This window comes from Stigmatopora nigra, chromosome 16, assembly GCF_051989575.1.
Source record: "Stigmatopora nigra isolate UIUO_SnigA chromosome 16, RoL_Snig_1.1, whole genome shotgun sequence".
NCBI lineage: Eukaryota > Metazoa > Chordata > Actinopteri > Syngnathiformes > Syngnathidae > Stigmatopora > Stigmatopora nigra.
In genome coordinates, this window is record NC_135523.1 from 1,435,849 (window position 1) to 1,463,463 (window position 27,615).

The window sequence follows — 27,615 nt, forward strand, 5'->3', positions numbered from 1 at the left end:
ATAGGATACAAATAAAAAAGTGCATCCGTTAACAGTACATATGAAATACAAAGAGGAAAAAAATGACTCAAGTATTAACATACTCATCATTTAAGTCAAAAGTATAAAGTACAAAGTAAAATAAGTCAAGGAAATGTATTAAGAAATATTAAAATGTCATTTAAAAAAAGAGTGAGAGGCTGTAAAACACCAAAAACTAATAAGTGTGGAGACAGCTACTGCTACTGGCTACCGTGTGACATCGCCATCTTGGGGACACTTTAAAAAACATAATTTGGACAATAATTAAAAAGCCTAACGGGCCAGATGTGGCCCGCGGGCCGTAGTTTGCCCATTGTGGACTACACTAAGTGTTGAAAGCATATTTTGAGTGTCATCCAATTAAAATCATGCTTTTTTAGCCTCCACTATGAGTTTAAATGGAAAAACTTTGACATTTGAGCCTTTTCCAAATTCATCTTGCTATTCATCCAATGATAAACACAATGATTCTCAACTATTGAGTCGTAAACCCTTCAACCACATATCAGCAAACCATTCCATAGCTTATTTCTTATTTTGAAATACCTTTTGACAAGATTCTACATTGAAAACCCCTGCTTACAGAACTTGAGGTACTGTATATTAACCTTCCCACCTTTTTTTAATGAGTTTTCTTCCCCAAAAACCTCTGCGAAGTGACATTTCCATCCTGGATTGCATCTTTCTCTCCCCCCATTGCATAAGACGCCACAGATGTTCCACTCTTTCTCAGTCCGATTGTAAACTGGCTCAGAGGACGATTAGCGGCTTGCGCTAGCAAACGGACCGTCTGCGGGATTCTCAAGACGCCGCCAGCAAAGTCTGTAAAAAAGGCGCTTCCACGCGGCTATTAGCATCTGCCGCCGACGAGTCGGCGCAAAGAAAGAACAGTCCATAACCAAAGATGCTAAATGAAACAACAGCTTGACAAATTTGTAAGCCCTCCCCCAGCTCCCCCCTACGCCTGCACCTCCGCAATCTGTTCAGAGCCCCGAAAGAAACACTGAATTTTATTAAAAACCACCAAACCCGCAAACACGGCTTTGAAGGGGGCACCTGGGGGCTAAGATGATCGTAAATTCGATGGTCGACTGCCAAAAAGTGCCCGTAGGAGGAGGAAAACTTTGATTTGAAGTAACAAAATGAAGACTTAGGGCGGTAATTGTCTTTACCGGAAGCTGATGCCGGTATGGGTTTTTTTTGAGAAGGGAAGACGGATTGGATGACTTTTGTGTGTATGTACAAACTCTCCAAATCAGAAGAGTTCAATATCTAAGAGAGAGGGTTTCATATCTAAGAGAGAGAGAGTTTAAAATCTATGAGAGTGTTTCATACCAAAGAGTTTCATATCTAAGGGAGAGTTTAAAATCTATGAGAGAGTTTTATACCTAAGAGACGGTTTCATATCTAAGAGAGAGAGAGTTTAATATCTAAGAGAGATAGTTTAAAATCTATGAGAGTTTCATGCCTAAGAGAGAGAGTTTCATGTCTAAGAGAGTTTAATATCTAAGAGAGAGTTTAATATCCAAGAGAGAGTTTAATATCTAAGAGAGTTTCATATCTAAGAGTGAGTTTAATATCTAAGAGAGAGTTTAATATCTAAGAGACAGAGTTTCATATCTAAAGAGTTTCATATCTAAGAGAGATGGTTTAATATCTAAGAGAGATAGTTTAATATCTAATAGAGAGTTACATATCTAATAGAGAGTTACATATCTAAGAGATAGTATAATATCTAAGAGAGAGAGTTTAATATCTAAGAGAGAAAGAGTTTCATATCTAAGATACAGTTTCATATCTAAGAGACAGAGTTTTATATCTAAGAGAGAATGTTTCATATCAAAGAGACAGAGTTTCATATCTAAGAGAGAGAGTTTCATATCTAAGTACATTTGACCAGCAACCAAAAGACCGGGGACCAAACATCCGGTCACAGATTTCCCTGGACGGCAAACGGTCTGGGACAGTGGGCAGAAACTCAAAAGCTCTCCAGACTCCATTCTGAGGCAAAGCAAATGATTGCGCTGTCAGAACGTTCCTTTGACTAATGAGGATAAATCTCTCATAAATAATACATTAGCGCCGCAGATATTAAGAGCCGCTTCTATTCAAAGCGCCCCCACCAGGGAATACTCTGCCGCCGCTACCGGCCCGGCGTGACCTCTGACTTTGTCTTTGTTGGATTCGTTCTAACGCTGGGCGATACATCTCGGGCCAAGTGACAACGTTGCATTTTACTTCAGATCGTTCATCAAACTGCAGCTTCATTCCAGAGTTCGACGTCTTTTGATCAACTTCTGATGTCTGTGCTTAAGACTATGTCCTTAAAGACCTTTTGTAGAGTTTATTATCATCACATCTAACATTTATCAGTGTTGTTATATATTTTCTACCTTATATGAATGTCTTAATAACGCTGAAGTACTCATAAAGTATTCATTCTCCTGCTCTGAACTTTTATTTTGTTACTTATTACTTTATTTTGCCATCAAGCATTGACCAGCATTGACTGACTGAGCTGACTTACAAATTTGAAGCGATGGGGGTTGGGCTGCAAGAAGCAGGTGATGCCAATCCACTGATTGCACTCGCAGGACACTTAGTATTGCACTTTATGAAAACCAACATTTTGTGGAATAGTTTGAATTAAAAGCCTAGTTTATGGAATGTGACAACTTTATATCAAATCACATTAAAAGCCTTTGTTGTCATCAATACAGTATGACAAAATGGCTGAAATACCATTCAACAAAGGTGCTCTTAAATGAGTAAAAAAATCAATATTCTTAAAAACATTCTTGTGCTGCTGCCAATCAAATGAGATGATGCATTCCAGAAGTCTACTGCAAAAAAATGAAGATTAAAGCAGTTCTAGATGTAATATCTCATTTCTGTCACCACCCATTTCCATATTTTAGCTCACAGGTTAGCAAAGAGCCATATACACCTATCAAAACAACCACATGTGGCTTCTGAGCCATAGCTTCCCTATCACTGCTCTAGAGGGATCAGATCGGAATGGATAGGTTCTAAAAAATCAGGACAAAAATATGTCATCTACTGATTTTTTGAGGGTTTTCTATTTTCTTCCCTACGGCAGCTGCACACCGATCTGGATCAGGGCGACAGCGTAGTCAAGTACACGCTGTCGGGCGAAGGGGCCGGCTCCATTTTTACCATCGACCAAACCACGGGAGACATCCACGCCTTGAGGAGTCTAGACCGCGAGGAGAAGCCTTACTACACCCTTCGCGCACAAGCCGTGGACCTGGACAACAACAAACCGCTAGAACCCGAGTCGGAGTTCGTCATCAAGGTGCAAGACATCAACGATAACGAGCCAAAGTTTTTGGAGGGGCCGTATCGGGCTAGCGTTCCCGAGATGTCGCCAGTGGGTAAGTCACCTAACTTCATTCTTCAGTGAATCTAAATGAGTTTTAGGATTGGGAAGATGGTGGCAAATGAACGAGTGGATTGGACGCCTGGTACCATCATTTCTAGAGATGTGATGATGGGAAGTGAATGAATGATTAATCGTCCGAATGGTTTTGGTTTTAGGGTTTTTAGACTGCTACAATTAAGCAATTATGAAATGAATCTTCGCATATCAGGTAATCAATAATAACCAATTAAGGTCGGAAGTCAAAAACAACTCCATTGGTAATTAAACCAAAAAGCCTAAATTCGGCAAAACAATTCCTTAATCAAGCCAAAAAAGTATCACCATTTACGACAATATGCCAGTAATCACAAAGGTTGTTGGTTAGCCATCACGCTGCATCAGCAATTACTTAAGTGTCCTTTTAGGTCTGCATTCTGGGGTAAAGGTCAGTCCTATTTTCCAGTAAAGAGTCCTCGGACTGACATGTTACGATCCCGAGACAAATTGAAGAAGCTTTCATACAAAAAGGATTAAATACACACATATATACATAATAGTATTACAGAATTAATCCAACTATTCCATCTGGATTTGAATACAATACTACATTTACAAAAAGGATCCTGGTGATATCCATACAGTTCTCAGCATGTGTCCAAAAAAAACCTGGAGTTTTTCTTTGTTATTAATATTTCCTACCATATTCTCCCCCTTGCAAAAGCCTCCCAAAATGTGGGTCATAACACTGATTCATTACCTGCCTTCTAGAAAAGAAGAATGTGGAGTCTGAGGATGGAAGCTAGATTTTAAACTACAAAGCACTCACCGTGTTATAATAAAGCCATAAAAGCACGGGTAGCGTTTTATGACCATATGCAACTTAACTCCGACTTGAAACGATATCTCTCAGGCATTTGCTCGGTGTACCCGCGTTAAAATCTGGGTCGACTTGTCATTTCGTCAGAATGAATAATGATATTCCGTCGGCCTTCATTATCCTGGGCGACTACGAGTAAATGCAAAAGGAGCCCTGGGGAACTCCACTTTTAATTTTCGGTGGCAATGAGGTGTAACCGCAAATCAACAGTAGGTGAATCCCAGTCCCAAACAAATCCCGCTGGAATGCTTGAATGAAAGTGTTGGCAAACTGGCTTACAAAGTATTCTATTTCCCATCTGTTGGGGTGCTAAAGTATTGAAGCTTAGAGGGGTTTATTTTACTTTGTTATACTCTAAACTCGACAATACTAAAGTCTTAGTTCGGGGGAAAGCGTAGATGAATCCAAATTTTTATGGAAAACTGTACAAATGTAGTAGTTTTATGTAAATATTTAAGAGAGATAGTTTAATATCTAAGAGAGATAGTTTAATATCTAAGAGAGAGTTTAATATTTAAGAGAGAGTTTAATATCTAAGAGAGAAGGTTTAATATCTAAGTACTATTTAATATTTAAGTACTGTTGAAACCAGGTCTCAAAATTATATTCATGATAGAGTTTAATATCTAAATATCTACTGTTTTCAACAGTACTCGGATCTTAAACAGTACTCAGATCTTAAACAGTACTTAGATCTTAAAGAGTACTTAGATCTTAAAAAGTACTTGGATCTTAAAAAGTACTTGGATATTAAACAGTATTTGGATATTAAACAGTACTTAGATCTTAAAGAGTACCTAGATCTTAAAGAGTACTTAGATCTTAAAGTGTACTTAGATCTTAAACAGTACTCAGATATTAAACAGTACTTAGATCTTAAACAGTACTCAGATATTAAACTGTACTTAGATATAAAACAGTACATAGAAATTAAACCATTTTAAAAACCCAATCTTTGTAACCTGATTCTCCAAAAAAAGACTCCATTGGATCCCGATTTCCGAGAATTCCCAGTCCGATTTCTAATCCAGGACATCCCTAGATTCCATCTCTAATATTCCTTTGAATTTCATCATGAAACCGACAATCAACACCCACTCTTAACTTACACAAGGAGCACAATATTTTGTGGGGTGCCTGATCTAATCCTCGCGCCGCCTTGCGCTCACCCTGAACTCTTGTTACCGAATTAGCGAACCCTGACAACATGATAAATACACTCAACTTTTCTGCCCACTCTGCAAGCACGCCACGTTTAGCACATGTCGACCTTGCCGGACAAAAAAAAGGACGGTTCCGTACGCTCCGATTCGGATAAAAAACTCTTTTTGAATATTTTTCGCCAACTGATGTCCCCATGTTTTCATTCCAAACAAGAAAAGCGTCTGAATTATTTATCTCGGCGCCCTCTGGGGGCCCGGATGGCCTTGCAGGACCATTCAAATTCCTGGAAACTCAGTGGTGCTGAAAAATGACGAGCTAAACAAAGAGAGCTGACTGTTGCGGAACAAAAAAACAATCTGTGCTTTCATTATGAAAGCTATCAACAAAAATTGCTACATTTATAGCTCATACGCGACACAAAGCTGTACCCCCGGTGTAGCGCTAATTACGCTCATTCGTCATTGGCTTAATCTCTAGCGTGAACTTTCCTTCAGGTTTTTTGTTTTGTTTTGATGTGTTGAATGGAGTTTTGTAACCCGGCAACATGACACATGATGAGTATTTTTGAAAGATACTGAAGTTAATGTTGTAGACAACAAGTGAAATCTGGCTGCCTTGGTTTTTCACCCTCAAGGCTTTTGTGGAAAATATTACGTGTCGCTATACACATTGATGCTGTAGTTTTTTTAGCAGACTGGAAAAGAACATTTTGTCGACAAATGTCACCAAGTGAATTGAGGGAGGAACTTGTAAATATGGTGGACTTTAGAACTGAAAAATATAAACAAGCAATTTGGACTAAATGCATGCCGCAAGTTTGAAAATATTATTGGTAGTTATTGGAAAAATAATCATTTTCTGAGCTTTGTACTAAAAATGTATAAAATAATTATATTATTGTAGAAAATAAATCTATCGCTGTTAGACTTGAGAACAGAAAGCAAAACAGGCAATTTTGGATTGTGTATTTAACATTTTATGCAAGTTTAAAATGTTTTTATTAATTCTGGAGTTATTAGAAAAATATATATAATTTACTGACCTTAGTCCTAAAAATGTACAAAATAAATATGTCAATTTATAAAATAAATATATTGCTGTCAGACTTTAGTGTTATTCTCTGGGATTCGTGTATAACACACACTTTGATTCTGTTTTTTTTTGGGACAAATTTTTGCGTGTTTTACTCGAATAAATACGGTACTCGCAAAAAAACGAGACTGCAACAAGAAAAACTTTTGTTTTAGCTGTTACTGACCGTAGAGATTTAATTTGAAGTCCTGTGATTGGTCCTTATTTTCTAATTTACTCGATTTTGTCCATTTTATCGTCTCGGAGTCAAGTTTTCACCTTCTCCCATCCACTTGTGAGGATAAAAGAATTAGCGAATAGAAGCTGTTCATTTGAGAGCACACAAAAAAATAGCATCCATCCTCTCTACAGAACGACAGCCAAGTGTTTTCCGCCCGGCGTCGCCACGGCAACAGCTCTCTGGTTAATAAGATGATTGACGGAACGCTAATTAACTGAAACCGATGATCTCGCAAACACGTCTGATGGATTTCCCCCATCTTGTTATCGACACAATTTTAGATGATAATAGACTTATTTACACGAGGCATTAAAAATTGCGCTCGGCTGGATACGAACAATAAACCATAACCAGTAATTTACTGATTATCTCTCAATTGGGTGCTTGGGAAAATGTGATTTTTGGGGTTTTTTTAGGTTTCATTTTTAGGCATTCATTTGTCAGATATAGCAAAAAAACTATATATTAACAGTATAAGTACACAAACTAAAATTTCAAAAACTGTCCTTACAATCCCTAATTTTTGGAGATTTTAAAAGGTAAAGTACACTTTTTGTTGAATTTAAGGTGTGTTCTTTTGATGATCCTGCAAAAAACTCATTTTTAAAATTTTCTGTTCATGTTTCTACATTTTTTGAATGATTGATTGAATGTAATAATTTCTCTACACATTTTTGTAAAGTAACAAAAAATGAACGCCACTAAATTCCCCCAAAATATACTCACCAATCAACACAAAAATTTGCTGGATGTCAAATTTCAAGAAAAAATCCAAGCCTCAATTCTGAAATGAAACAAGAAGTAGAAAATGGGTTAAAAATCTGTAAATTAGTGCAAATTTATTCATCAAAAAACTTGAAAAACGGCTCCATTAGCAAAACATTTAAATTCCTTATCATGGTTTTTAATGATAGTACAAAACCGACCAATCAGGAGCAATACGAACATTCAAAACATCAATTAATCACAATGCAAATACCACCATTTCCTTCAAAATGACTGTCATACGTAGCCATTACACAAAAAAAACACCAAGACAACTCAACGTGTCACTCTGACGTTAAAAGGTGTCGGCGCTTATTGCGGCTTGCGGTTGCCACGGCAACGGCGTGTCACGCTCTGCTATTAGGCTGGTCTGTCAGCGGCGTGGGCAGCGTGTCAGAGTGGACCGCCGCGTCCAATCTAATAGTCGTCTAAGTCTCTCGGAATGACGTTTAAATGAGAGGAAGACGCCCACCTGGCGTAGCACTTGTTTTTTTGCTTCAGCTATTTTTTTTTTAACCGTATGTTGTTGCTAGCAGATCAATTTATTTCTACCAGTTTAATGTGAAAATGATATGTGACGATTCCTTTACGTATTCTACCCTAACTTTTTTAAGTAACTTGAACATTTTGTAAGTAGAAGTGTACTGTATATGTCAATTCTCTTATTCGTTTAATTGTTTTCACATAACTACTGAAAAAAGCCTTTAAAATTGGTCAAATTGTCCCAATTTGGTATGAAAAATGTGAGGAAACACAGAAAAATGAGAGAAAATTACAAGGAAATTATTTATTAATGTATTAAAACTAATAAAGCATATAAAAATGTGCATTTATAAGTAAAAGTATGACTGTATACTGTATTAGCCCGAATATAAGACGACCCTGATTATAAGACGACCCCCTTTTTCATTAGTCCAGTTTGAAAAAATACTTTTTGGACACCAAATTAATTTTTCATACAAAAAATAATTACAGTACATCTGAAAAAAGTATAACAATATATTGTAGAGAAAAGCCTGTTATTTTGCCTCATTGAAATCATCCAAAAAAACTGTCTATCACATCTTAATATCTAAAAATATCTACAATCACATTAATAAAGGGAATAACTTCTGGGTAAAAATGTCCTAAGTAAGCCGACCATCTTGTTTCAATGCAAAAAAAAACTTGTCTTATATTCAGGTTAGTCTTATATTAGGGTTTGTATGTATTTTTGACTTTGAAGTAATCTTATTTTTAGCATAGGGCGTACGGACTGATGCTAGCTTTTATTCCCGGTCTCTCACCTGGCTTGGGATCGTTCGTGTTCTTGGCCTCGGGCAGACATGTTCTATTTAAAGACGTGCAAACACAAGAGCCGCCCAGGACGCCGGTTGTCCTCTGCTCGGCCGCACACGACGACGGCTTTGTTAGCCGCTAATCATCTTCAACTTAATGTGTAAATCTTGTTTCCTGTGCTAGATGTTACAAAATTAGCATATGAACGCTAGTAGATATAAAATAAATCTCTAAAATACAGTTTAGGGTCAATTGTTAACGAAAATAGATGTCCAATTGTGTGGGTGTTTTCGTCCTACTGCTTGATTTGATATCTTGTCTTTGAATGGTAATTTTTTCCAATATGTAAGCGCACTAGTCATTCCAGAGCGTCCATATGTTTACCGTGATGAAACGATTAAAAGCATGTTTGTTTCATAATTGAAAATCCATGGTAAATAATTGTTAAGCAAGGTGGATCCAACATGTAATTACACTACTTGGAAGGGTGCCATGTTAACAGCATTGGCAAACATGGAGAGAAAATAACACTGTGATTTTCCCATATGTTAGCGTTTCTTTATCGGCCGTTTGTGTTTTTTTTTTTACGCATTTGCATATTAATATTCTTTTTCTCCACACAGGAACGTACGTGACGCAAGTGACGGCCACGGACGCGGACGACCCAACGTACGGGAACAGCGCCAGGGTGGTGTACAGCATCTTGCACGGACAGCCCTACTTCTCGGTGGACCCGAAAACTGGTACCCACCCCGAGTTATTTGCTGGAGTAGTTCATTTGTTTGTTCAATTTGTGGCATATATAAGGTGCACTAGATTATAAAAAACAGTAGTGGTGGTGGGTAGGGGTAGTGATAGTAGAAGTAGTAGAATTAGTAGTAGTGGTAGTTTTAGTGGGAGCAGTAATGGTCATGGCAATAGTAGTGGTGGTAATGGGACTGGTAGTAGTAGTAGTGGTGGTAGTAGTATTGGTAGTGGTAGTAGTAGTATTGGTAGTGGTGGTAGTAGTAGTATTGGTAGTGGTGGTAGTAGTAGTAGTATTGGAAGTAGTAGTAGTGCTAGTAGTAGTATTGGTAGTAGTAGTGGTGGAGTGGTGTTGGTAGTAGTAGTGGTGGTAGTAGTGGTTTTGGTGGTAGTAGTAGTAGTAGTAGTAGGGGTAGTGGTAGTAGTAGTGGTAGTGGTAGTAGTGGTGGTAGTTGTGGTGGTAGTTGTAGTAGTAGTGGTGGTAGTTGTAGTAGTACTGGTGGTAGTTGTAGTAGTAGTGGTGGTAGTTGTAGTAGTGGTAGCAGTGGTAGTGGTACTAGTAGTAGTAGTGGTAGCAGTGGTAGTGGTACTAGTAGTAGTAGTGGTAGCAGTGGTAGTGGTACTAGTAGTAGTAGTGGTAGGAGTGGTAGTGGTACTAGTAGTAGTAGTGGTAGGAGTGGTAGTAGTAGTATGGGATGATAAATTTCAGCATGTATTTTCACATTTTTATGACTTCTATTAGAATATTATTTTAAAGCATATTGTGTAAAGATTTACTTACCCAAAGGGATGCAACCGAGTACTTTTTCATCCCTTAAGTTTCATTGCTGTAGCAGCCAGCATTTTTGTTCTTTTCCTAGAATTTTTGGGAAATGAGAAAAATTGTTAATGCATGTTTTCTAAGAAATGGATCCAACAACAATGATAGTTTAAAATGTGTACATTTATTAGATCTCTGTCGCCTATATTAACAATATAAAGTTAGTCTTAGTTTTTAAATGATATCAAATCATCATCATCAACCGTCATATTGCAACTTTTTTCATCATATTGCCTTTTTTCCTGTCCAAATATTACAGTTTAAAACGTATTTAATATATTTAAACGCAGGACACTGAAATCGACAAAATATAAAGAGTAAACAAAGTTAGGCAAGACAGATCGTGAGTTTCTGCTGTTTATCCTAATCCTACCTTTTGTCTGATTGTTTATTTGAATTAAATTCAAATTAAAAACAATAGTTTGATCGTCTTTTGGAAGGGAAAAAGCTGCGATCATCATAATACAGCACCCATTGACGCAACACTTTCAGAGATCAGGTTTGTGACAATTTCGTGAAAATCGGTAGTTAAAAACGACATCGTTCGATCCAGCGTCGCTTGAACTGCATAGTTTACTAACATTTTCTCACTGTTTATTCGTTTTTCGACCATTATTCTTGATTTTAGAGTTAAGAGACGAAAACGAACGCTAATTACCTTTCAGTAGTCGCCGAGAACTTAGGGTTATTTAATTGGGCCAAGATAGTTATAGGTCATGCGTGATCTCTTTCGCACTCACTCGCGTCGTGCCTACTATAATTCTGCTCCCGGTTTCGGGTCGTATGGAAGTTATCTTGGCGCATATTTGGTAGGATGTGTATTTGTTGTTTTCCCGAGTTGTATTCGCTCCTTATTCCGCGAACGATGATCTATAGGTAATACTTACTATTCGATGACCGTAATATTATCTAATTTTAAGGATTTATAAGCAAGATAACTCGTTAAATGCCATCTGATGTGATCTTACGTTAAGGGAGTACGTTTGTTTGCTGGTTTATTTTCGAAGGATGATGCCATACATCCAGATTTTTTTATTAATGTAACCAATTATTGTTTTTACGTTTTTGGGAAGGATAATAACTACATTTCCCCCCAGATAAAAGTATTCCAGTAGTACTTCTACTTACGAAATGATTTGCCTCTAGATCTGGTTTTGTAACTTGGATTTTTCGTAAGTAGAACATTATATGTAAATTCTCGAATTATTTCCACCATCTAAAAACAAAAAGTTAAATCTAACCGATATTAATCAATTTTAACCCTTTAAAATGATAAAAATGTATAAATTGTAAATGAAAGATGTGAAAAAACACCAAAAAATGAAAAGGATTTCCTAATTTGGGTCTTTTTTTTAGTAATTTGGAACAGAAATTAAGATAGAAAGCCAAATTTTGATAGAAAGACAAATGATTGGTCAATGGAAAGATCGGTTGTTTTGGCACTAACTTTTGACGGAAAGAACAAATTGATGTTTGGGTTAGTTGGCATCATCCAGATGTTTCCATTCAACGTTTCATCGCTCTGGCGATTCTTCGCTGCCTGGCAAACGATTGTTTACGGTCGCCGCTTGAAAATGACCAAACACAATTATGGCGAAACATTACCGCTGTTATTTAGTCGCTTGTTTATGCCCGTGCTCTGTTGGAGTCAATGCAGCGGAACGACGGTAAAAGCTTGTGGACTGGCGTCTGAATTGAATTTTTTTTCCGTTCTATCCGAAATTATGAAGTTTGTAAACTATTCAAAGCCATTTTCAGGTTTCCAAGTCAAAAGCACCAATTTAGAATACATAGATTCATGGAGAAACAGATCAATTTATTGCAAAAGACTGGTGACCAAAATACCGGGGACCAAAAGACCGGCGACCAAAAGGGACCAAAAGACTGGTGACCAAAAGACTGGTGACCAAAAGACTGGTGACCAAAAGACTGGTGACCAAAAGACTGGTGACCAAAAGACTGGTGACCAAAAGACTGGTGACCAAAAGACTGGTGACCAAAAGACTGGTGACCAAAAGACTGGTGACCAAAAGACTGGTGACCAAAAGACTGGTGACCAAAAGACTGGTGACCAAAAGACTGGTGACCAAAAGACTGGTGACCAAAAGACTGGTGACCAAAATACCGGGGACCAAAAGACCGGGGACCAAAAGGGACCAAAAGGCCGGTGACCAAAAGACTGGTGACTAAAAGACTGGTGACTAAAAGACTGGTGACTAAAAGACTGGTGACCAAAAGACTGGTGACCAAAAGACTGGTGACCAAAATACCGGGGACCAAAAGACCAGCGATCAAAAGACTGGTGACCAAAAGGGACCAAAAGACCGGTGACCAAACGTCCGAGTACCGAATTATTCTATTCATCCCAAATCTAGTCTCAAAATTGACCAACAGAATAATCAATCAAAGTCATCAAATCATCCAAAAAATAATTACCCTTATTCTATTGCTGCCAATTCCTCTAGTTAACTTAGATTGGACATCTGCTAGCAAATATGCTAATCCTACCACGTAGTTAATGTTCCAAAAATTCATTTTCAGAGCATTTCTAGTCCGTCAATGCGTTAAAAAGTCACAAATTGTTCTCCAGGGCATGAAAATATCTTCATAAATATCAAAAAACGCCACACAGGTGGAAGCTATCGTTGTTTGTACCGCCAACTGTGATAGTTTGGCCAAACGATGACAACCGCAAACACACATGGCGCCGCGAGGGTAAATGTTTTCCCGGTTGGACGTCTGCGCAAACACTCGCGGCGGCAAAAAAATCCAGCGACTAACAGTCAACGTAGGGAAATAATCTTTCCGAATCGAGTCAAATTTTGAAAGAAAATACAGATTCCGGGTTACGCCATCAAATGTAACGCCTGGAGATTTTGAAGGCAAACTTTCAGCGGAACGTCGCTTCGTTTTCAGACCCGTAAAGCTCGTGTGATCTTCAAAGCCACCTCCGTTCCCGTTTTCTCAGGCGGAGACACGTCCCGAGATAAAAATATGCACTCGGCGTCGGCAGGTTTTTTTTTTTTCCATCTTGGCGTTCTGTTCCTTTAAATGTCAATCCGTCCTTCTCTGACATTTGTGTTTTGCCGCAGGGGTGATCAAGACGGCCTTGCCCAACATGGACCGAGAGGTGAAGGAGCAGTACCAGGTGCTAATCCAGGCCAAGGACATGGGGGGACAATTGGGGGGACTTGCCGGGACCACAACTGTCAACATCACCCTCAGCGACGTCAATGACAACCCACCTCGGTTCTCTAAAAGTGGGTGTCTTGTTTATGTTTCTCTTTCTAATGTATGTATACATACAGTACTCTATGTATTCTCTCCATTTTATTGAATGTTATTTAAGTACAAACCAAAGCAAGCCTTAAACATACAAATGCACTTATATAAACCTTCCATATACTTAAACATAAATTATTATACAAAATATAGCACTGAATCAACTTCAATTTGAACAATTTCAACTTGGGAACAATTTCAACTCGTGAACAATTTCAACTTGTGAACAGTTTCAACTTGTGAACAATTTCAACTTGTGAACAATTTTAACTCATGAACAATTTCAACTCGTGAACAATTTCAACTCGTGAACAATTTCAACACGTGAACAATTCCAACTCGTGAACAATTTCAACTTATGAACAATTTTAACTCGTGAACAATTTCAACTCGTGAACAATTTCAACTCGTGAACAACTTCAACTCGTGAACAATTTCAACTCATGAACAATTTCAACTTATAAACAACTTCAACTTATGAACAACTTCAACTTGTGAACAATTTCAACTTGTGAACAATTTCAACTTATGAACAATTTCAAGCTATGAACAATTTGAACCTATCAACAATTTCAACGTATCAACAATTTCAACTTATCAACAATTTCAACTTGTGAACAATTTCAACTTGTGAACAATTTAAACTCGTGAACAACTTCAACTCGTGAACAACTTCAACTCGTGAACAACTTCAACTCGTGAACAACTTCAACTCGTGAACAATTTCAACTCCTGAACAATTTCAACTCCTGAACAATTTCAACTCCTGAACAATTTCAACTCCTGAACAATTTCAACTCCTGAACAATTTCAACTCCTGAACAATTTCAACTTGTGAACAATTTCAACTTATGAACACTTTCAACTTATGAACAATTTCAACTTCTAAACGTCTGTACGCTTGTTGTAATGATGTCATTTTGACTCCCACGATGTAAATTGCCAAGTAACGGAGAACTCTTTCGTCACTCGTCACGCTGACGCAAGCCTCTCTTTGAGTGATGGTTCCGTCTTTGAGAGTTCAAAGACGCTCCGTCAAAACGTCAGTCGGTTTTCACCGTCAGGTCGCCTTTGCCTTTACTATTTTTACATTGGAAATCCTTCATTACAAAGGACTTAGAATCGAAAGACGGCAATAGATTGGGGATCCATTTTGAGTGACATTTTTAACAGCTGCCACTTTCACAAGGACAATGACATCCCATAATGTCTTTTTAAATACCAGTCGTGTAGAAAAAGACATTTCCACAGCAATTGCAATGGTCAGTAAACTCCTGTCGGTCATTGACTGTTGATTTTGGTGCATTTAGGGCCACTTTTCCTTGATTTTTGGATGACTTTCACCAGTTTTTTTGCCAATTCCAGGTCACTTTAACTTGATTTTAGACCAATTCACCATGTAAGTCATTTCATGTCACTTTCTATTGGTTTCAGGGCAATTTATAGAAGTATTTTCACTGTTATTTTGGGTCAATTTCCTTTGATTTTGGCAGATTTCCAGGTCACTTTCCATTCATTTTAGGGCAACTCAGGGAGATAATTTACTGTCAATTCTGAGGTCATTTCAAGTGGATTTTTGGGGCATTTCCAGAACACTTCCAGTATATCCAATGAGCAAAATCTGGTATTTACAGTGTTTTCTGCCCTCGTATCAATACTCATAATTGCAATGTTTGTCACGATGGCATGGAAAGGTCGACTTGTTTTCGCACCAGTGCCCCAACAAGCTCCAGTAAATAAGCCTGGCTGTGTTTTTTGGTCCATTTCTATATTTAGATTTAGCGTTTAGCACCAGGCACTGACAAGGTTGACTCATTGCTTTCTAGCACTGTGTTGTAAATTGACTTTTTATACGTTTTATAGCTGCTATTTCCCGAAACTAAACCAAAAAATCCTGTCAACAGAAGCCTGACTGAGTGATATTTAATCAGGATTCCATTTTTTTTTTGTTCTGATGCTTTAAAATCAATTTCCTGGGAGATTCCGCCCTCTGAAACGTTCTTATTTGACAAGCTTAGCATTACAAGAGGATGTGCTTTTCGAGACGATTTGAGAGAATGTCTTACCGGTTGTGTTTGTTTTCCAGGTTTCTTTCACTTACGCGTTCCCGAGTCGTCGACGGTGGGATCGGCGGTGGGCAGAATCAAAGCCCACGACTTGGACGTGGGTAAAAACGCTGAAGTGGCGTACACTATCGTTCCAGGCGACGGGGGTGCTATGTTTGACATCGCTACCAATGAACATAACCAAGATGGAGTCATTATTCTGAAACGGGTAAGTATAGAAGGTGATATTTTGACTTTTGTTGTGTATATTTTGGTTATTCACTTTGCAAAAGTTGATATTTTTTGGTTTAACTTCACCATTAATATTAAATGATCTTATCTTAACCCTTAATTGGGAAAAAAACAGCCAAATATTCAAAACAAAAGCAATTTTAATTAAAAAAAACAGTCAATCTCAAGCTCAAAGGACCACCAAACCTAAACAGATGACCTGAAAATCCCTAAAAATCAGCAGGATCCAAAAAACGAACAAGAAGCATCTTGAAAAGTCCCTCAAAACCAGGAGAAAATGATCCAAAATTTACCCAAATTAGCCTGTAAGTACTTTTGTTGGGTAAATTTGGGTTGTTCACTTGGCAAAGTTCTATATTTTTTGGTTGAACTCCATCAGTAATGTTAAATAATCTTATCTAAACCCATAATTGGGAAAAAAACCCAACCAAATATTCAAAACAAGCAATTTTAATTAAAAAACAGTCAATAATCTCAACCCCGAGGCCCAAAAAACCTAAATAAAGCCCACACATCCTGACCCAACATACTTATTTTTCTGCTACCAAAATATACATATAAATATGTATCTCGAAAAATAGATCCTTCATGGTACAAAACCGCCCTTAAAACAAGTCCACGAGGTGAAACCCAGAAGACATTACTAATATATTATACATGACATTGCAGGCGAATACATAGCAACAGCGGGCAGTACGGCACCCCGCCGAGGGCCTTCCGTGGCCTTCCGCGACCTCCGAACTTTCATTAAACTCTCCCCATGTCGGCTAAACTCGAACCTGGCTCCCGCGGCCGTCTGGCCGGCCAGGGTGAAGGAGCCCCACGTCGATTGAGACTCCCGGAGGCCTGCTTTGATCCGCGTTGCAATTTATTTCCGACGCCGTTTCGCCGAAGCGACATTAGAGCAATTAATTATGTGGAGGTGAAGCCTTGGAGGTCTTTCGTTTCTTATTCCAACAAAGCGAGACGTTACGGTTCTGGACTAAAATTAGGGAGTGAAATGAAGCAGCCACTCGGAATCTACAAAAACCTGATAAGACATGTGATTTATTAACTTTAGCCTACATCGGTTGCTGTCAAATCTACAGTGTGTGGGCCAGATGTGGCCCGTGAGAGGTCTGATCCGGTCCGTGGTTCACTTTTATCAAGTTTGCCAATTGAGTTTTCTGTAAAAACTGAAGAACAAATGTTTGATATACTCTTATTTTGTTGAGAGCAAAATAGCAGCAGACTTCTTTCTATCTTTGTCTGTTCTTTTTTTCCTAACGCTAGCTTGCTGTGCCTTCAGCTGTATTTCTCAAGAATAAGTGGGCGTATGTACAAAGTCTCCAAAAATCAGAGCATTTGTTTTGCATCGAACAGTCTCAGTCTTTTTGGTGTAAATTATCGTTGTTTTAACTTTTGTGGGAACCACTTCGCCGATTCTGGACAGCCTCAAACTCTTGTCCAGTCTCTAAGGAGACGTGAAAGGTATCCAAAGGTCGTAGACGCAGAAAGTTCATAGCAGGCAAAAGGATACGTCAAGCACTATTGAGACATTCATGTATGGTAGCTAATGTAGGATAACATTGATAAATAATAACCTGAACAATTCCCTCCTGTTGAGTACAATCTACTCAATAATAACCTTAACAATTCCCTCCCATTGAGAGTACAATTTGCTCAATTCTCATTTCCTTAATAAAACTTCCTTAAAGTTTCATTTGAATCATTAATTCTCATAAAAACAAACGTAGTTACACTCAAAAAAGTAAGTACTTTGTATCTGTACCCCCTTACTACGTACACTACTGCATTTATCTCAATTTCTATTTCATTTTTTCGACCCCTGCCCTCAAAATGGCAGCCAATGATTCCAAAAGGAACCTTAAAGTACCTTAAAAGCAACAAGGAGTCACCTGAAAATGACCAAAAACCAGCAGGAACCGACAAATGAACAAGAAGCATCTTGGAAAGTCCCTCAAAACCAAGAGAAAATGGTCCAAAATGTACCCAAATTGGCCTGTAAGTACCCTAAAATGTAATGGGAAAAAAGTAGTGAACTCACTGACAATAATAGCTGTCCAATTCACTTCAACGGCGACCAGTGAATTCACTTTTTGACTGGTCTGTGGGCAGAAATCTGGCCCGCGCACCAAACTTAGTTGGACACTCCCCTAGGCATAATGCTTCAAAATCAAGCCTTAAAATAAACAAACCAATATCTCCAACGTGCAAAACAAAAACCAATGACAAGAGTCGTGATTGGCGACCCTAGTCTTCGGAAATATGCCCGTTTTGATTGGAATTCTGAACCCAAACACAAAAGAAGGAACTTACCTTATTACACTTCACGCAATGTATTCATTAATGTGATTTGCGGACCCCTTGTTGCCATATAAAATACATTAGTGTACATCTTTCATTGCCTGATATTCCCCAATTTGTCAGCATCAGCGTGTCTTTGGACTTGCATGTCATCCATCATGTCCAAATTCACTCAAGTCAAATAAAGACTCGCTGCTTCCCGCAGGCTTTGCTGCGTCTTCTTATTTCTTTTTTTGAAACGGGGTTGAGAGGACGGTCCATGTACGATTAGAGACACCATTTTGTTCTACAAAAAGTGGACAATAGCCCTATTATAAATAGGATAGGAGTCTCCACACACTTGATGGTCTTTGGTCTAGTCTTGGATTAGGTTGTCAAAGGATGTAGTTTCTGTCTGGGACTCGATTTTGATCTTGAGTCCTGAAAATCTGGATGTAGTTTCAGGGATATTTGGTTTTTGCTAGTCTTGATTTTGGTGGAACAGTCTTGTAAGTCTTGGTCAGGTGACACAATCACTATCCAGTCATTTTCCATTGCACTTATCTTCACAAGGGTCTCACAAGGGTGCAGTAGGCGGGGTACACCTCGAATTGGTGGCTGGACAATTGTATGGCACACTGATAAAAAATATTATTAATTAAAAAAACAAATATGTACACATACACTCATACCAAGGACACTTTTGTATGATAAATCAGCCTAGAATCCATATTTTGGGAGTACTATGAAGACCCGAATAATAGTAGGTACTGGAATAATAGTAGGGAGTGTAAAATTCCAAATGAATTAATAATAGTAAGCACCGGGATAATAGTACTACTACTACTACTACTAATATTCATTATTTTTGGATTTTTCCACTGCCTACTATTACTCCAATGCCTACTATTATTAATTCATTTGGAATTTTCCACTTCCTACTATTATTCCAGTGCCTACTATTATTCGGGTCTTCATAGTATTTTGGGAAGAAAGTGGAGTACCCATAGAAAACCAACAGGGTCACACAGAGTACCCCACTACCTCAAATTCCCGACTATACTATTTTGGAAAATAATTTTGCCATGAATTGTTGAGTTTGCTCAAATAATCCGTCAGTATTTGGGAATAGCTCACATCGGCGAAAAGCCCCTCAGACGTAAGCAACGCGTGGGTCGTCCGGCGCCCACGTTGGCAAGCGCCCTCCCACTGCAAAAGCATTTCACGCGAGTGCTTCTGCTCTCCCTCCTACTCGCACCTGTGTGATGTTCCGGCACTCGTGGGTAAATGTGCTCACGCGCAATCCCCGGCCGGCCCTCCAACGGCAAGCCCCCCCCCCAACCTCCGCTTGGTGCACAACACATTCCCCTTTGGGTAGTCCAATTTCAATTTGCTGGTGTTGGTTTTGAACAGGAATGACAGGACTAAAAATGTCCGAGTCATGTAGCGCCAATGCTAAACTCACATGTTAATGCACTTCAATTAAACTGTGGCTTAAAATTGGTGGAGAGGCTGCCATTTTGAAAAAAGAGGGTATGCTATACGTTCGCAAAGTGAACGAATGAGAGGATGAATGATATAAAAGGGAAGTAGATGCACTAACTACCACAAAAAATAAATATGCAAAGACAGAATCTTGCAGGACTGTTTTGATTTTAAACCCGCACTTTGAACACTCGGATTTTTTAATTAAAAAACATAAATAAGGCAATTCCTCTTATTATCCAATGTGCCTTGTATTTGGATCAATAATGCGTAATCATTGTATTTCGAGTTGTATTTATTTATAAAGACACCGCATATATTAATGAACTCTTTCATATTAATGTAAATGAACATATATATGTAAATATGAATATGAATAATTTCCCTTGGGCAGTTTGAAGGTAAACAATAATAAATACACACCAATAACACAAAACAATAACACAAATACAACAAGAAATACACACTTAGACCTAGTACGGTTTTAGACAGCATTATGATGGCAAATTTGTTGGTCTGACAAGCTTTAAGATGATTGGCCGAGAGCTTCAGAAACGAGACTTGACATATGCTAACTGCTATTGACTTCCAGTTATGTGAATGTACTCTTTTTGAAGGGAACTACACAGTCACCTATAGAGCCAACTCCTTGTTTATGTATTGGTATTTTTCGGTACAAAATCTGGCAATGGAGGAGGAACTTTATAACAGAAGATGTTTATTGTTTATTGTACGAAATTCCCTTTAGCACAGTTCCACCTAGAAACTAGTTAAATCTAAATACCTTGAGTGAATGAATAACCCTATATAATTTCTATTGACTGACTCTACTATAACAGTAAATAATAGATTCATTCCATTTGAGTCATTGACGGTCGACCGCTGAGTAATAAAGTACACAATAGGCAAAAGAGTCGTGATGAAGACAAGAGCGAGTCCTAGATAAAGCCTTCACCAGCTCCTCGCTATGTTCCGACCCGCCCACTCCATTGTCTTATTCGGGATTGCCGCAATATCCCCTGGAGACCAATCCTTCTCTGGCCCCGTTTGACTTTCCACACACACACATAAAACACACTCTTGCGAGTAGGAGAGCTTCATTGTAGCAAGCCGGGTTTTGGCACGAGCCAAATTAGAGAGTGAGGAAGGTTGGCTACGATAAGAGGATCAAGGCTGAGTAATGGGTTCAAAGGATGATCATCTGTTTCCCAGCCTGGCGAGGAAAGAAAAAAAAAAAACAAGGCGTGAAGGGACCTGGCGCATCCCATCTGCTAAACGTAAGATTACGTGAGACAATAGGTAAATCCGACAAAGAATTCCCGGAGAGCCGTGAGGGCCGATGACACGCGGTACGGGGGAAGGACGTACTGACAAACAAGGGGGCTCGGGTCGACTCGCCGAAAATGGCTTTCCCGCCCGATTAAACGTCTCGCGTTTGTCCGTTTGTTTATTTACCTTCTCCCGACAGACGAGGTAAAACCCAAAGTCGTGCAAATCTGCTCCCGCCAGCCTCCAAAGGGGGGTTAGGGGGGGCTGTATTGTTTGAAGACGGCATGTGTGGTATATAATATTTGCCTGGTGCGCACTCACTCTGCGGGAAGATGTTTGAATAACACGGGTGTAGAGGAACTGAGTAACTGAGTTTCATGCGGAATGGTTGTAGGCAAGTTTGAACATTTCTTTAGCAGAGTAGGTAGTATGGTTGGGCAATTGCAGATGGTGCTTGGACGTTTGGTCGCCGGTCTTTTGGTTGCCGGTCAAATGATGACAGAGTTTACTGTTGAAACCAGCTCTCAAAATTATATTCATGAGACAGAGTTTAATATCTAAGAGAGAGAGTTTAATATCTAAAAGAGAGAGTTTAACATCTAAGTACTGTTTAGTATTTAAGTACTGTTTAGTATCTAAGTACTGTTGAAAACAGGAGATATTTAGATATTAAACTCTCTCATAAATATAATTTTGAGAACTGGTTTCAACAGTACTTTGATATTAAACAGTACTTGGTTATTAAACTCTCTCTCTCTTAGATATTAAACTCATGAATATAATTTTGAGAGCTGGTTTCAACAGTAAATTCTCTGTCACCATTTGACCGGTGACCAAAAGACCAGCGACCAAACATCCGGTCACGATGGCAGCTGGACTGGAACAATGTGATACAAGTCAGTAAGGTCTCACTTTCAGATAAGTAAAGATTTGTTTGTGTTTTCTTTCACTAGACTTGTCTTGAATCTTCATTTTTAGGGTCCCGGTTTTTCTCAGTGGCCAAGTTCTAAGATTGAGGGGTCAATCCCGAGTGGGTTTCATCCTTGCTGTGTCAAGTTCGCATACATTGGCTTGCGTGGGTTTTCCCTGGACACTAATTTCCTCTTGCATCCAAGAAAAAAGTGCATTGTAAGCTCTAAATGTGAGTATTGGAGTTTAAACCAAATGCCAGACAGGAGGAAAAACCCGCTTTATAGCCAACCTTGGCATCTTTTATAAGCTGAAAACATCACAGTCAACAACATGAAAGTTATCTGCTCTCGTTCGTCATCGTTTTGGCCTAAAAACACGTCATCCAATACCTTCCTTGGGTAGGTCAGTCCGTCCCCTACTCATATAAACATAGGATGCTATCTAGCCACAATATTCCACAAAATCAGAATGTTTTTCTGTAAATCATTCAAAGTTATAAGCATATCATGAACAAAAACCCTTAAATAACAGTTCAAGTCCAAGTAGTGGTTATCTTAATCAATGATTTGTTATATTTGTTCAATCCACATCACTGAATCTTATTGTTTTATCTTTACCTAAAGGTGTAAAGCCGCTACGTGTTGCCATGGTGATGCTAATAAAGACGCTATGACTCAGGCTTGATGTGCTTTCTATTTCAGGGATCCTCACATGTCTCTCATATGTCAAAACACAAGTCAGCTAACCTGTAGCGTGAGCTAACTTGTAGTTATTTTAGCGTCGAGTTTAAAACTGGTCACCTGGGAAATTCTCTGACTGGTCGCCTAGTAATTAAACCTATCTTGAGTTAAATGAACCGCAATCTCCGCCCTATGACAATCTCTTAATGCAAGGTGATCCTCTTTTATGAAAATCCCGTTGAAAAGCCACTCACAATTTAACAAAGCTAGCTTAGAAGTGGTTGCGTCTTCCAATAAAATGAAGCTAATCCCAAGCATTTTCCCAAACAAAGTCGACTATCTTTTCCCTCCACACAGAAAACACTTTCATTTGTCTAAAAGCATTTTTGGCGTCCCAAATTTTCACTCAATAGACGAAAAAGTACAAAAAAGCCATCAAACGTAGCATGGTAAAATACTCTTAATGTTTAGCCGACTCAAGTCCGGAACAAAGTAGGACAACAGTGAAGAAAAACACACGATTTATCGTTTTTTTTTTGGGAGTGGGCGGTCCTTTTTTTGTAAATGTTTTGGATATGTTGGCGGATTGGGGGTTGTCTTATAGCTGCAGGGAAGGCCTTGTTGAACTAACAGGAGGGTTTTCTGTCAAGAAACTAGCCTGCAACGAGATAAGCAGTTGACAAATGGAAGGACAGACGGCCTCTGTCCCCTATGGACCCTCGAAGAAAAACAATTAAGGGCAATTCTCCAAGCCACTGTCGTTTTCCAAACCCAAACCTGACTGTCTTCAAGGCCTAAACCAACCGGAATGAGGCCAAATTAAGATTTACTGAAGTGTACATTTTTGTACTTAGCCCAGACTTGGGCAAACTATGGCCCACAAGCCCCATACGGACCGCTAGGCTTTAGAGAAGAGAAGGTTTTTCAAGTAGTCTTAACTCAAGACTAAGGCAAGGAAGTATTCGGCATGACAAAAACGAGGTCACGTTGAAGATGGAGCCACAAAGACTGTAGAAAATCTGTAGGCTAACACAGGGTAGTGTAACGAGACGTGGTTGGGCCTCAGAGACAAAAATAAATACACCAAAATGACACCAAATCAAAAAACAATCCATAAAGGAAGTTACCATGAATGGTCTTCGAACATTTAAGCGCAAAACCACGAGGTTAATGCACAGATAATGTCACAAAATTGCCTACATCTGTCCAAGGTTTGATCTCAGATTTCCGGATGCTACTGTAACTTTACCTCCTCTGCTGAAAATACCTACAAAAATAGAACTGTGTTGTCAACAATCTTCTTAGAGGGGGAAAACAAGGGTAAACGATCTGACATGGACAAAAAAATGCACAAAGAAGTACAGGATTTTTCCTCAGAATTTGGTTAACGGATGAAAACCTAGCGAAATCCTGCAAATGAACCGAAAACAAAATGACTTAAAGAAGCGGTTCTGTTATTTTCATTTCCTCCGAGTGTACATTTGTGTGTACAGATGTGTGTGAGTATTCTGTGGGTGTGGAAAAAGCCGTCTGGATATGTGCTGGCTGCTATTGATCCCGGATGAGCTGAGTTTAAGCTTCTCCAGTCAAAGCAATTGACAGTATTGAGGCGAGGAGCCTTTTCATCCTCCCTGCCATTAATTAAGGACTTAATTTCACTAAAGCCAGCCAGTGACCGTGCGCTCCATTTCCTCCTTCATAAATGTTATTAGTGGTCAGATTGGAGAGGAAATCATTCCCCAGACTAGAAAGAAGCGGTCAATCACTCCACTGCCTTGAAAAGAAATGATAGAGAGCTAAGATTGGCGCCACTTTTTTCCAATCAATGTTTGACCTCGACTGTCTACGGGTTTTTGGACTTGTATAGCGCTTTTAGCTGCATGATTTTACCCTCAAAGTGCTTTGTAGCTGCTACCATGCAATGTGCTGCCTGTCCTCTAGGGGCAGTGCCTTACTCAAGGGAACTTTTGACAGTAAGTACCGTATTTTCACAACTATAAGGCGCACCGCATTATAAGGTGCACCCTCAATGAATGACATTTTTCCATATATAAGGCACACTGTATTATAAGGCGCACTGTCTATTTTGGAGAAAATTAAGAATTTTAAGTGCGCTTTATAGTTGTGAAAATATGGTAATTGCTATTGACTTCTAGGTATGAAGTACACAGTCACCTCTAGAGCCAGCCATTGTTGATATTTTTGAATAAAATCTTGCAGTGGGGGAGGAGCTATATGATGGAAGATGTTGTAAAATAAGATGGCATCTGCATATTTAACAGTATTGAGTATTCAGTTCAGGCGTTTGTGGTTTTTTAATATCCGACAGTGATGTTTTTTTGTTTTTGGTTTTCTGTTTTTTCCATATATAAGGCGCACTGTATTATAAGGCTCACTGAGAATACTGTAATTCAATTATCTTCTACCTTTTTCTGTCCTCTTTATGAGGATAATATAATTAGCAAATAGTAGCTGGCTTAGCTTTTCATAGCAAACCACTCCAAAAATCTCATTTTCTCCAAAAAAAACCAACACATTTTATGTCAGTTCTACCACATTTGGTAACAATAACAAGCTTGAAGTGTTCCTGGCCTAAAAACGGCATTTGTAGTCAGTCACAGTCGGTCCAAATTGGGTCTGGACAGAACGGGGCCACTGGCAAGTACTCAGAATGGTCCGGCGTGGGGGGGTGACGGAGGCAAGCGAGGACACAAACCGACGTGATTGATGGCTACACAATAAAGCCAGCCTGGCCGGTTGCTGATGGCGCTAGAGAGGAAAGTGCGGGGGGTCTCTTTGGGCCATGTAATCTTTTCTCTCTCGATGACGAGCTTATTGAGCGAAGTCCGACGCCCAGGGCTCACTCGGCCGAAAAGAAATCTCTGCTGTGAATTCGTTAGCAAGGTGACGGCGAGCTAGAGAAAAACTCTCCATTCTCCATTTTCTCAGTGAGTGGTCCGTTTTGTGAGATGACTCCTGATGCACTTTATCGTTTCTCAGGCCTAACGTTAGACCCATCGTGATGTTTTTTATTTTAAGGCTATCAAAAAACATGGAGCGTTTCATTGTGGGGAAACAAATCGCTGAGCTAATGGTTCCATCTATATGTGGAAGGAGGAAATTTTCAGGTGCTTGTTCGCCCGCCTGAGGCAGCTGGTATACTTTGGGCACTGTTCCATTTACGGCACCCTTCAAAAGATTCGTTCCCGACTCCCGGGAGAAGTCTGGAGACGTCGGAGTCACCTGTCAGGTTTTGCCAAAACAGCACATGGGGTGCCGGGGAGATGCCGGTCTTAAAAATGCAAGTTGTTTGCTTTCTGCTATTTGTATTTCTTATCTCCACACAGGGATTCATTTGTTTGGCTCTGAGAAAGAGCTGTTCAATTCAGCAATGTACTGTATGGTAGCATTTATTACTATTTAGGGCAGGGGTAGGGAAATATTGATTTGATATAAAGACGTGGCATCTCATAAGACTAGGCTTTTATTTCAAACTATTGCACAAAATGTAGCTTTTCATGGAGAGCAAAAGTTTCCACAATACTAAGTGTCCTGCGAGTACAATCAGTGGATTGGCATCACCTGCTTCTTGCAGCCCAACCCCCGTTGGTTCAAGTTTGTCAGCTCGGACGGTCCGCCCAGATTTCTTGAACCAAAAGCTCCCCCCTCCTTACCCACAGTGGCCCAACCCCCATTGTTTCAACCCTATTTCACCTATGTTTGAACCAATGGCTTGCAAAACAAAAATCTCCTTGCTATAAACTATCAAGAGCCAGTTCAAGACTTTTTCTTTTGACCTATTTCAAACATGGGCCTTCAAATTGCAGACTTTTAACCATTTGGACTCATTTAAGAGCACCATTTATGAATGATATTTCACCCATTTCATTCTACACAGCTGTGTAATGATGAAAAAAATCGATTTTGATTTAATATAGAGGCATAACATCCTATAAGACTTTCAAACTATTCCACAAAATGTCACTTTTCATAGAGAGGAAAACTTTCCTCAATACTAGTGTGTCACCAGTGCAATCAGTGGATTGGCATCAGTTGCTTCTTCTGCCCAACCTCCGTCGCTGTAAGTCAGCTCAGTCAGTCAATGCTGATCAATGCTTGATGGCAATAATCCCCTTTATGTCCAATCCCTAGGAGGGGCTATTGTCCATGCATACTAACTGTAAAACATTTCCATTATGCTACCTGCTCCCGTGTCATTGAATTCATTTCTTGGCTCGACTTTGACTTTCCCTCACGTGACGTGCGTTCTTAATGATTCATAAGTGTCTTTGTAAATCTATAACGGGGCGCCTAAGCAGATTTAGCGGCTCCGCCGCGTGCCTGACACATCCAATATTTTTTGCCGTTTTTCTCCTTCTCTTTAATCTCCTCGCGTAACACCTTTAGCGTTGCATTGCAAACAAATGGAATCAACCTGCTTGTGATTCCAAGTGATGCCGACTCCCCCCCTCCGGGCCTTTGGCGCCATAAAACGCCACCCCCCTCCAGCCCCGCCCCCTCTCCCTCGTATAATGGCTGGCGTAGGTGTGAGGAGAACATTCAATATTCTGCGACGAATCTGTCTTTTGAATCCCGCGTGCTGCTTTTCAGGGACTCGGGTTTGAAATGAAAGCTCGCTTCATGTTGACTTCCCGGCCTGGCCTCTCATTTGCAATCCTTTACCGGAGAAAAGCTGTAACCTGATTGGCTGGCTACTCTGTTTTGTCTCAAGCTGTCTTTTGTAAAATATTGGACTGTATTTTAGAGTCCGAGGAATAATCAGTGGCTAGCATGACTCTAGGTTCTGTGGGATGGCGCCATTAGCTGGGTTCGCGGCATTAGGCGACGTGGAGCGGCTCGGGTTTTTTTGTGCGTCAGTTGCGGTGCACTGAAGGTGCACATTTGCATATCAAAGGCCATGAGAACATGTCTGGAATTTCAAGTGACTTCTGTTGTGATGTGCGAGAGAGGTAGAAAGAGGTAGCGGAAATTCTACAGTCGATACGCTTTCCCGGTGGCGCAGGCGCCGGACTCGGGGATC

At 39.5% G+C, this 27,615-nt stretch overlaps 1 protein-coding gene and 1 long non-coding RNA gene across 5 annotated transcripts in view; one reads left to right on the top strand and one right to left on the bottom strand.

The window, feature by feature from the left end:
- The window catches only part of LOC144209545 (cadherin-12-like), an 80,185-nt gene that overhangs the window by 28,622 nt on the left and 23,948 nt on the right, over positions 1-27,615 (top strand). Inside the window, exons 3-6 of one of the 4 annotated variants that reach the window (XM_077735924.1) lie at positions 3,122-3,416; positions 9,423-9,542; positions 13,456-13,623; positions 15,732-15,919. In XM_077735924.1, the coding sequence (XP_077592050.1) occupies positions 3,122-3,416; positions 9,423-9,542; positions 13,456-13,623; positions 15,732-15,919 (771 nt within the window). The other 3 variants (XM_077735928.1, XM_077735926.1, XM_077735925.1) reach the window with 3 other exon arrangements.
- On the bottom strand, positions 7,483-11,221 carry LOC144209546 (uncharacterized). The gene is made up of 3 exons (XR_013329165.1): positions 11,022-11,221; positions 10,325-10,399; positions 7,483-7,540 (listed from the first exon to the last, which is right to left on the bottom strand). It is a non-coding gene; the product is annotated as an uncharacterized LOC144209546 (long non-coding RNA).